General features: G+C 37.0%; 1 protein-coding gene across 1 annotated transcript in view; it reads right to left on the reverse strand.

Moving 5' to 3' along the window:
- Positions 1-12,418, reverse strand: part of TDRD9 (tudor domain containing 9) — a 58,898-nt gene that overhangs the window by 30,997 nt on the left and 15,483 nt on the right. Inside the window, 6 exon segments of the mRNA XM_040600327.1 lie at positions 323-380; positions 1,056-1,142; positions 1,301-1,350; positions 4,529-4,587; positions 5,277-5,359; positions 11,129-11,344. Coding sequence (XP_040456261.1) covers positions 323-380; positions 1,056-1,142; positions 1,301-1,350; positions 4,529-4,587; positions 5,277-5,359; positions 11,129-11,344 — 553 coding nt within the window.

The following is a 12,418-nucleotide window of genomic DNA, read 5'->3' on the forward strand; positions in this document are numbered from 1 at the left end:
AATATATAGTCAGAGTGTCAATAAAAAGCTTAAGGTACTTGTGACATGAGGTCTGAGCTTGTTACTGCATGTAAACTATTTTTTTCCCCACTCCAGTAAAGATTAAAACCAACATTCCACTCAGTAGATCTACTACTTGTTCATATGTTCAGATTTAAAACCGTTCTCTGTCATGAAAGAAGGAATTCAGCAACTGTCAAAATTAAACTCCAACAGCAATGCTTTGTGAAATGGCGACATGTTATGAAAATATAGGCTAGCAAACGTAAGGAAGACATTCCAAATACAGCATACACATGACTGTAAGATTTAGATTACTTACCATATTTAACGGCAGGAAGTGTTACAGAGCTCTCAGCTATGTTTGTAACTAGAATAACCTGAGTTTTGAAGCAAAAATGAGCAATGAATGCATAAAGAAAAAGTTAGTGGTTTATGTGAAAAATTCAGCTTGCTATTAAGAAATCTAAGTGTAATGGCAACACAGTATTTCTGCTCTGCATATTAAAAAAAGCAAACACAAGAAAACCTATTTTCTTGTCCTAAGACCACAGAAGGATAATAAAGTAGCATAGCATATGACAATATAGAGGAAGAATGGAAATATTTCCTTATGCTTTTGTCCTAACAAAACAGCACACGATGAGCAGTGATAAATAAACCAAGACACTAGCCAAAATGCAGGGTACAAAGCAGGCAAGAGACCCCCATTCTGGGGGACTGCTTTACTATGCAGTGCCACCAGCAGCATACTACTGTCCTGCGGGTACAAGAATCGGCATGCACAAACTATTCTGAAGGATAAAACCAGTGTCGTGCAATAATTGAAAGACAGCCTCCTGTTACTCCACTTCTCTGGAGGTCTACACACCAGTTAAAGCAGCAGCTTGGTAAGAAAGGCAATCAGTTCACATCTTGAAAAAACACAACTGCTTTGCCCTTGCACAATGGTTTGAGTTTGCACTGCTAATAATAGTTTTATACGTTATTATTTGCTATTGTTGCTCCAGCAAAAGGTTTCATGCACTTAAAAGTAATGATTCAACAATATTTACTTTTCTGTAGCCAGGAGCTGTATCCAAAATTACACTGCTTTGTTGGTTTAATGTCAGATGTGACTGAAGCAGGTACACTTTCCACCTAAGGAAAACATATTATTGAAATATTTACTGATGCAATAATATAAAAATTAATTACACCTCTGTGCTAAATCATATTATGTACTTCAAACTCATACAGCTGATGGATTAATTTTCAATTTTAATTGAACTGAAGCAAGTGTGGTCTAACTTACCTTTTTCTTAAACACATCTGAGAGACATGAACGCATGTAGTTTATTTCACTCAAACCTAGGGAGAAAGTAATCAAGAGTCTGTTTTCTCTTCAGTGATCACTAACAATTCTATAAACCAATTCTCATGTCTACTTAAATTCTTAATTGACTTTCATTATTACCTCCTTTTCACTGTATAATGAAACAGCAGAAGTGTTAAATGATAAATGTCATAATGAAACACTAGGCCAATTTCTCAAGAGTTATTTTGCATAATTTTACACCTAAAGGAAAGTAGCATATATCATATACAAAGGTTATCTGCCAGTGTCCGATTATTAGCCCTTGTTTCAGTTCCTTACAACTGACAATGCTCACCACAAGCTGAATGTCTGGCTCAGGATAAATTTGGGTATTTCAGCCATAACAAGCTGTTTCCAAGAGCAGGGCCAAGGGAAATTTTTTTTTAAAAAAATTAGCTATTTCTGCCTTAGCCATCTTACCTTTGGCAGTTCCAGTGCCCATTCTCTGGGCCATGGATTTCACATCTGCCTGAGGAAACCTTATGACTAAGGGATTTTTGCTGTCTTCTTGAACACCTCCACAGACATAAACCTTTCTGAGAAGCCCAAAAATCTTACTGAAACTTCAATTCCAAAAGCCCCATTTTCAAAAATCTGTCCAACATTGGGCTTCCGTGGTTGGACGTTAAAAGTAAAATTATCACATAACTGCTGCACAGGATTGCTGTGATTTTCAGTGACGCTAAATGCAGTTTGAACACCTGGACGTGAAAGTTCTTTCACTCTTTAGATGACCATTACTTTACTTCAGAAGTGAGAAGGAAGGAAGGAAGACAAAGAGATTGACAGAAGTAGAGCAAATAAAAGCTTAGGACAGTAACAGCAGAATCCATCTGAAAGACAACCCTGAAGCTTTAAGCTATGCAATTCCCTGCCATTAACAAGCGTATGCAAAGCACAGAGAAAGGCTGTCCCCATCTTCTTCAGGCTCCACAAGAAGATGACAACCTACTGCTGCTTTCATTTAGCCCAACAGCTAGTCTGACAGAAGTAGTTATATACTTGAAGGCGTAGCTCAGTGATGAGTCAGTCAACAGTGTCGCACCTCTTTTTGCAATTTGTTCTTTAAAAAGTCTAAAGAACTATATATCAACATATATGCTCAAGTAACATTAAGGTTGCCATGTCAAGCACTCAAAAAAAATGCCAGAATTAAGACTGGTTGTGCAAACTTAATGCAGCTCTCTGGGAACATATTTATGCACATGTATTAAAAAAATAAAACAACGTACAATTCCAAACACGGCACTTGATATCCCCTAATACCTAGGGACAGACTAGCTCTGGAATCAAAGGAGAGCTGTGTAGGATAATCTGTAAAGAATCAGGCTCAGTAATATTAAAAAAAGATATTTAAGCACCAAACAAGACAGGCACTTACAACAGGAAGTGAAAACATGACATCCTACTTGAGACAGCTGCAGCTGCTCTTCCGAAGTGGATTCTGGCCCATCACTGAGTTCCACAAAAACCGTGGGCAAAAATCACTTAAAAGTACTCCTCAGCACAGCACTACTCCTTCTGGCTGCTGATGCATACTCAGCTTGAAATTTCAATGGGAGTATTAGTTTGAATGTACAAAATGCTATGTAATTGTAAGCACTCAAAAGATCTAGGCATCTCAAATCAGTGTCCTAAATGTGGAGGTTATTTTTACCCAGATCTGTCTCAGCTGCCCTCTTGTAAACTAAGGGCTCTCCTCCCCTCTTCTCCAGTTCTGTATAAAGACTATTTGTGAAGAAAATTTCAACAGGTATTTGCTAATCCTGTGTTCAAGAACAGTCTTGAGTATCCAGTTATAAAACAGGCCAAAGTCAAACACCAAACAATAAAAAACCAAACCTGAGTACAAGCTAATTCAGAAAGCACTGCCTACAGAGATCTTAATGAATTTACCAAAAGTATTTAAACAAAAAGTTTCATTTTATCAGCTGCAGTTACAAGACATCAAGGATAGCAGCACACTAAAAAACACCTCAAAGGGAAAAATAAAAAAGATTTGGGAATTGAAAGTGCTGAAGAGCAATTTCAGCCCTGAAATGAAGACCCAAAAGAGCCTGAGGAAGTCTGAAAGTACACTAGACAAACGGCTATATGGGAGGCCAGAGGCAACAAAGGTGGTCTCCCTACTTTATTAATCGCAAACTGGAATGCATCCTACACTGACAAGATCAAGTACTTTCTCCGACCCATTGATTTAATAGAGGGTAACTCCAAGAAAGGCAGCTCTAACAGCTTGTAGCTAGCAGGGAGCACCCTCCACTGAAAGCTACCCTACAAGTGCGATATACCTTTCTGCTGGCGTGCGGTGTTTCTAGCCCTGGTGCTAGCATGTCTACTTCTAAGCTCAACACAGCAGGGAAATGACATTCATAAATAATTTACAGAGAGTTAGAAAGCCCTGGTAGGGATAGACCTCACTGTGCCCAAGGAAACAGCTGCTCCTGACTCCAAGGTGACACCACAAGAACGTAACAAAGTCTTCTCAAAGTTTTCAACTAGCAAACTTTCATGCCCATGAAGTAAAACAATAACTGAAGCCACAAGTTAACAGATTTGTGATGCTTGGGAAACCTAGTCTGCAGCCTAGTTACACAAAAGGTTGTACACTTTTTTGGCTGTCATTCTTACTTGAACATCTTAGCTAGATTTTAGAGGCAGTGTAAGATAATTTAGGTTTACTGTTTAAAGAAGACTAAAACTATATATAACCAGTTATCTGATCATTAATTGCCATGTCATTGTGTGTGCTTTTGAGCATTCCCTACTACACCAATGTACATGGAAAGAAAAAAGTGAATTTTAATTTTTACAACAAGAATCTAAATAAAGACTACACTATATAAGAAAATGCCTCTAAAGACATCCTAGGAACCTCATACAATATTTAATAACTACTCTAAAAAGAATGAGTAATTGAATTTCTGTGAATTAACTGTAGAATTAATTTTATTACTGTAACTTCATTTTTAAGACAGACGAAGTCTTCATTTTTGACTTCCAGGTCTTCCAATTATTGCCACATTTAAGCAAGTCCACAAGAAAATACCCAAATATAGACCTATCAACTACAGTTAAATGTATGTTTAATAAATACCTGGAAGAAGTGCCAAAAGAAAGCTCATTAGATTATATATAAGGAAAAAGAAAGTTATTAAGACATACACTCACCTGGTAAAAATACTAGCACACTTCCACATTTTGATTAACACTGAAGGTTTTTTTTCTCCCTAAAAAGAACATGCAGTTTTCATTAGTTTTACAACCTCAGTCTACTCTACTACCCCAAGTTATTTTACTCTTAAACAAGCAGCAATGCACTTTTTCTAACATGTATTATTTACACTTCCTGAAGAAACAGAATTCAAAACATTATTAGCAACCATTTTTTCTGAAAAACATGATATATAAAAATTGGAACTTCAAAATTATGTCAAAACAGAAACATTCTTTTTTAGCAAGGACATTAATCAAATTTGGTTACCAAAGATATTAAAATAAAAACGTAGGATACTACTGCCAAATTTATTCAATAATTTTTCAAGCACATGTAACTCCTGTATTCTAAAAATAACACTGGACACCTTTAACAAAAGCCTAGCATGCAAAAAAGCTAATCATTATCAATAACTACAGGTCACGACAAACTTCAAGGGAAACACCTTCGATTAATTTGTTATGAGTCAAGAAGCTAAAAATCACCTTAGCATAATACAGAACTCTTATTTTTTGTTGTAATTACTCCTGAAGTAAATTTTCTTAGGCATCTTGAAAGCCTCTACTCTCAAACTATATAATGAACAGAAGGTATAATATGCTAAAAAGTATACAGTAAAAGCATGCAGTATGCTGCTGTTCCTTAATTAACGTCTCACTCCCCCAAAGAACCGCTGATTCCAGATCTTGAACTGTATTTTACCTACTGCTCTTCATCTCCAACTTATCAAATGACTCCATCAAAGACACTGCTACTCCATACATTTCCTCTCCTATGACTAGCTGCTCAATTCTTTGAGAAGGAAGCTGTGTAGAGAGTTAACACAGTATAACAAGCTAAAAGACTGTAGATCATGTACATGTTTCTATTTGTCAGGTGCTTCTCAATTAAAACTGATCCAGCACAGAAGCTGTATGAAGTAGTAACTTAATCTGAAGCACTCCTTACATTCTAAATATATATCTTCCTTCAAGCATCCTACCATTCTAATCCTAAAGAAATACTTCTGATATTTACCGGCTTAAGATGAGCACTAGCCCACACTCCATTCCCTAACATTTGCAGAACATACTCCTTACTCAGAACTGTCAAGCACATAAGACTAACCACAGGCCATGGGAACAGGATCACAAGAACGAGAGGAATTTGTATAAGGCAGGCACCATCCTTCTCACAGGTGTTATAATGCAGGTCTCTATTGCTTGCCAAATAAATCATGGACCTCTTTCTCATGTACATTACCTTTGCATTTAACAGATCCTGTGTTTTAGGTCACATCCTGTCGAAGAACCATGGTTCTGTTGTACACAACACAACCATAATGATTCTGTCTACACTGTTTTTTAGCATTCTGTCACAGATTCAGGGCTTTAATATTTAAGAATACAAACCTCAAGTCTTCAAAGCAAAGAGTAACTTCATTTCCTTTCAGTTTATAAAGGCAAATCCTTAATGAACTGGACATGCTCTGGGAATGGTCTATAATTTTACACATTTTTCCCTTGCAGGGAAAATGGCTTTTGATCATTGCTCATGTTTCATTCTCAAGGTTTCTTCTCATTCTAGAGGAAAACTCTTCACTGGCCTAACTGCTATCTCTAACTTTTCTAAACTTGTATTGCAGTGTAATCTGCCTTCCACATCATTCACATGGTTAGAAATCCTACAATAAAACTGTAATTCTCTCCCTCCTACTATTCCTTTGAAGTTCTTTCCTCTTCCCTCCTTTCACCCTCATGTGAAATATTCTATTTACTTTTATGCTGAAACCTAACAGTATAAGTCATTCCAGATTTTCCCAAGAAAACCAATAGGTTCAAGTGATCATGCATGTGTATGCCCTAAGAGATCACGTATTTTATTACTAGCTATGAAACCTACACATTTACATTTATGCTCAACTAAGCATTTCTCCTAGCTGATCAATCACCTTCACCTGCTGCTTGATATACTACAATAGTAGTTTACTGTATTTAAATACAGTTTTATTGAGGCCTAGACTTCTCATTTCTGTTTTTAAGGAACAGTATTATAACTGAAGCAACAGTGAAAACTGAGCATTTGTCCTTTAAACATAACACTCCATAACAACTGGACCACACAGTTAACAATGAAAATGCAACAGCAGTAGTATTTGGTAAATATGTGCAGATAAATGCCAACAAGAGGTAAGATGCAGCTGTAGCAAGGGACTTCCAACAAGCATAAAGTGTAGGGGAAAAGAAATCATTCCTAGAAAGGAATTCAAAATGCAAGCTGAACATTCAAGAGTAGCACAACGTTTCTATGCAAAAAACTAAGATATTCCCGGTTCCCCTGTAAATGAAGCAGAAGGTATTTAGCAGTTGTCCACATTTCACAGGGGTTTGCTTTTATTTTAATCAAGCACAAAAAAATTCAGTTACCATATAAGCAAAAGATTCTGCACAAGTTTTCAATAAGCAAAAAACCTGAAAAAGATACATTGATAAAGCTGGAATGCATCACATGTGTACTGATAAAGAGTATCATTCATATAATGTCCTTTAATTGTCTGAAGTCAAATAAAATCCAGTAAGACAATGTGTAAACCTATGCATCTGAGGATTACAGATTTTGTATACAAGCTGATCTGTATCGGTTGTAATTGGAAATAAGGAGTGCCTGGATCACCTACTTTGATCATAAGGAAACAGTTACCTTCCGCTGTTAACGCTGATGAAAAGCAAGCATGACCGTAGGTCAGGAAAGGTCATTCTAAGAATGCTATGTTGGTGGCATTGTACAGAACTGCCCCCATCACTCTGAAGTGACTCAGGTCTTGTCAAAGTTTTCAGCCAGCATACTTGCCAGCCTCTGAAGTAAAAGAACTCTTGAAGCCAACACGTACTCAGTTTGTGGTGCTGGGGAAACTGATGGGGACTGACAATCAATCTGCAGAGGATCAGCTGGAACTTGAACAAAAGCAAATTATGACTAATTCACCGACCAGAAGAATGAAGAGACTTTCTTGTAAAAGGAGAATAGCAAAGACTTACCTTATCTAACAAAGCAAAATGAAAGCCAGAAAGAGGTATTACTGCTACCTATAAACCTCCTCAACAGTAAATAAGAATGTAGGAAGAAGAGTTATTTTAATCTTTTCTGGGCTGCTCAAACACAACATTTTCGGTTTTAGATGATCCCTCCTTAAGTAACTGTCAAATTTGTCTTTTGAATTTTGCTACTGCTTGTACCTTCAGTATTCTTTAACGCGACAAGGCTTCCACATCACTCCTAATAAAAGGTAACGATGTGGTGGAACAGCAAAACCAAAAGCCCAGTCAGAGCTGACTGAAATAACGTCACATAATCAGAACAGCTCTTGACAGCAGTTCACTACCTTTTATCTGGACTCTGACTTCAGTTACAAGGATACAAAGAAGTTTTTACATTTGCAAGCTAAAAACAGGACACACATTTTTTGCCATTAGGTAAAAAGTAGACACAGGATTTCACAGATTTACTGCCAAAGACTAGCAAACAGACCCCCTAGCTTACATTTGTAAGATCTTCTCACAGAATTAACTACACTATTAATTTGCATTTGATATCTCCAATATCACAGTACAGCAACAGGTAAGCATTTACAAAACTAGCTTTAAATTTGCCTACAGATACAGGCTCCATGCATTTTACATCAAAACCTATGTTTCACTGATTCCTTGGAGCTTAAGAGGGTGCTGATATGACACAGTAACGATCCAGTTAAATATACAGAACAGTGTGCTTAAAGGCCAGTATGCCATAAGAAAGAGAAACTACCTTTTACTAAACCCATACTCAAAAATTAAATGGTGGCACCTATAAATGACCCGGTATCGGGCAAGGGTAAGCCAGTGCTACATAAAGTTTGTCTCCCTTCCTTCCCTCTTACTTTTTATTCTCTCCTACAAATGAAGAAATTCAAGTTTTATCTTTGTTTCAGCTAGATGTCTATCTAGTCACAGCAAAGCGTTTACTGCAAACAAGCATAAAGAAGAAAAAATAATGACAGGCATTTCTATTTATCTTCCAAATCACAACTGCTATCAGTGAATTCCCAGATTATCCAAGACAAACTGATGAAAGGGAATTTTTACTTTCAAGCATAGCTTTGAAACACTATCTTTGACAGAAACAAGTGATACATTAAAGCCAAAAGCACCGCAGGATTCATGCAAGAATTCTACATTTATACAGTAACATCCAATTATTTTAAGATTTTTTGAGAAGGGACAAAGGTTCATACCTCATAGCAAATGAGATTGTTACAAAGGACTAAACTGATTTCCATCGAGATGCTTTAAGGAATGAGTTGTGATTTATGTAATCTGATTTTATAGCTATTAATTTTAAAATCAAAAGGAAACTTGGAAAAAATCTGGTTATCTAAAAAGCAAAGATTTTTTCTTTTAGCTTCTGTATTCTTTTATGTGAATTTTACAGGCTTTTATAGGCAAAAATAAAATATTAGGAACCAAAGCCTGAAGCCTGTACCTCAGGCAGTTAGCTAACCGATTTTGATTTTAGTATGATGAAAAATGTGCCCCTGCTTCCATATGGCAGCATTAACTCACTAACTGCCTTAACACTAAGGCTCTGCTTTCATTTTTATTAGTTGTTACATAAATAGTCTTAGGCCTTCTACATTTTTGAGTATTTTTACAATAGAAGTACTAGTCAGAGAAAATCTCCACACATAACACCATAAGAAACAAGATGCAAGACTAAACATCAGTGCTTTCTAATTCAATTCCTTCTTTTTTCCATATATCTTAAAAAAAAAAAAAAAAAGAGAGAGAGACAGAGAGAAAAAAATCAAGTGCACTTATGTGCTTTTATTGTTGCCCTAAGGTACAAAGTAATTTCTTGGACAATCACACCCTTCTCCTACTGAACAACTGAATGGCTACAGCTAGGACAACAACACAACAAAGAATAAGATGAAAATTAAAAAAAACAAACAAAACAACACAAAGCTAAATGCTCATATATACAGAGAAAATAAAAACTATAAAAAGGTATAAGCTCTGAAAGCAGTTCCTTTTGTTCATGGTCTTTGAGGTGAAAGGTGTGGCAGCTGACATTCAGCTATGACAAATGCAACCTGACTGAAGTAGACTTCTTACGGAATTTTTTGGTTATCTCTCTGTTGGCATCAATCATCAAAAAATCTTATACAAAAATCGTATTACATAATCTCCTCTGTATTATCTGAGCTGCCATACTAATGTATAAAAACAGATGGGCCAACTACTATTAACTATTTTTTTTCTGGCTGTATTAAAGCTTCAGCAGTTCACAGGCTTTTGTTTTAGCTTTCCTGTGTCAAGGCATAACCAATACCTGTGCTGTGTACAGCATAAGCAATCATTTTCTTCTGGGTTTCCCCTAAACTACCTGCTTGCTTTATGTCCCTAATTTAGTTTCTGCATAATTGAGAGATGAAAGCTAAATAACAATAGTATATTCACATACTGCTACTTTTTAAGTGCATCCTGTTTTCTTCATTGCATTAACACTGTAACAGTGTTTTGAATTATCAGAATTGACCAGTAATTACTCCCATGCCCCAGTTATTTTTAGAGTGGTTGTCACTATTACAGCCTGAGTGCATTTGTTCTACTTTGCTTTAACCTGTTTATTTTACCTTGGACCATAACAGTCTGAAAGAGTTCAGACACTCAAGTGTCACACAGCTATGTAGGAACTTCACCACTGTAAAACAAACCCCTACTATAAAACCAGAGATACCAGGTTAATTTAAACTTACATTTATTCCTTTGCTATCTCTTGTCTGTGCAGATGCTATACAATAGCATGTCAGGAGCTCTACAAATATGCTGTGTAGTTTATAAGCTGAAGACTAGCACAGCAAATGAATCTTCAGCTATTATTACCCTCCTTAGGCATCAGAGCAGCAATTCTCCAGTGCAGCCATATGAGCCGTTCAGCGGCCACTGGGGATTTAGTGACTATATGTTATTCTAACGTATTTTTCATTACTCAAAATTACCTACTTGCCATGGTGACCTACATGGCTACAACATAAATATGTTCAAAACTATGGCATAACAGCTCTGAGACTATTAAAAAAAACAAAAACAAAAACAAACAAAAAGGGAAAAATAGGAAGCACATGAGCCTCGGCTGACATAGAAGCCAACTTGGTAACGTCAAACTTCTAATCATAAATGCTTCTTTTCTGATGACTCTCTTAATTTCCTAGCTCTTTCTGCCTTTAATACATAATAGCAGTATGAACCAAGCCAGGACATATCCCCCAAGTTTGTCACCTGTATTCACGTAGATCTATAAATCTATGTTACTTTCTTCACAGGCTTTTACATTATTTGTCTTGGATGTAAACTACTGAACAAAATGTCATACTACTTTAAGTACTCAGTCCTTTACATTCCATTTCTGTTACATGAAAGAAAAAATAGGCTGCTGGTAAGAAGATTCCTGTTTTATCATCATATATTAATTCTTACGTAGAACTATGATGTAAAATTGGTTGTTGTAATTTTATCGCATAGCCTCCAATTAACTACTCCAATTTCTTGCTGACTATGTCCAAAGAAATAAAGTTATATTTGCAGTATCTTGAAATGAACAGTGTGCTTCAAATCATCAAGATAATATTCTTCAATTGCATAATGTTTGCCTTCCCCCTTCAATACACAGACTGGATTCAGACCATTACGAACTGGAAGTGCAAAGTAATCAGCAAATTCTTCACAGCTGATGAAAGCAGACATCAGTATTACCTGTTAAAAAATTGCACAGCAAATGTAAAACATTAATTTCAACACAAAATGCCATGGAATCTCCACCTATACTTTATGGTAAAATGGTCTAACTTTGGCTACCACATGCATGTATACTAGGCATATTTAAGACAATTAAAGTTAAAAGCTTAAGACTTAAAATTTTGGTGGAGTTTTTATCTTTTTTTTTTTTATCATTTTTATCATGGGTCAGTTTATACAGCACCAGACTGGCTGGCAACAGACAGGGTTCGCTTGTCTCAAAGGGGTAAAAGGCTTCTAGGTCAGGAGTTAAGATGGCTCATTGAAAGAGCTTGAAACTAGATTCAAAGGGGTAAGGGAATAAAACCAGACTTGTTAAGAGATAAGCCTGGGGGAGGCATGCCAGTGTTGGAGGCGGGATGGATAGAACAACTGAAGTGCATCTATACCAATGCCAGAAGCATGGCCAACAAACAAGAGGAGCTGGAAGCCTTCATGTAGTAGGAATATTATGACAGTCACCATCACAGAAACACGGTGGGGTGATTCACGTGACTGGAGTACTGCAATGGATGGTTACAAACTCTTCCAAAGGGATAGGCAAGGAAGGAGAGGCAGTGGGGTAGCCCCATATTTTAGGGTTTGTTTTGACTGCCTAGAGCCTAATGATGGTGACGACAGCGTTCAGTGTTGATGGGTAAGAATCAGGGGGAGGGCCAACAAGGCAGATATCCTGGTGGGAGCCTGTTATAGACCACACAACTAGGTGGTCTGTAACACCTGGCAGAAGTCTCATGATCACTAGTCCTTGCTCTCATGGGGGACATCAACTCACCGGATGTCTGCTGGAAATACAACACAGCAGAGAGGAAACAGTCCAGGAGGTTCCTGAAGTGTGTGGAAGGTAACTTTGTGATACAGCTGGTGAAGGAGCCAACCAGAGGAGCTGCCACACTGGACCTGCTATTTACAAACAGGGAACGACGGGTGGGTGTTGTGGTGGTCAGAGGTTGATTTGGGCACAGTGATCACAAGAATTTTCAATTCCCAGAGAAGTAAGGAGGGGGGTCAGCAGAGCTGCCACCTTGGATT

The sequence above is a fragment of the Falco naumanni genome, chromosome 7 (assembly GCF_017639655.2).
Source record: "Falco naumanni isolate bFalNau1 chromosome 7, bFalNau1.pat, whole genome shotgun sequence".
In the NCBI taxonomy this organism is placed as follows: Eukaryota; Metazoa; Chordata; class Aves; order Falconiformes; family Falconidae; genus Falco; species Falco naumanni.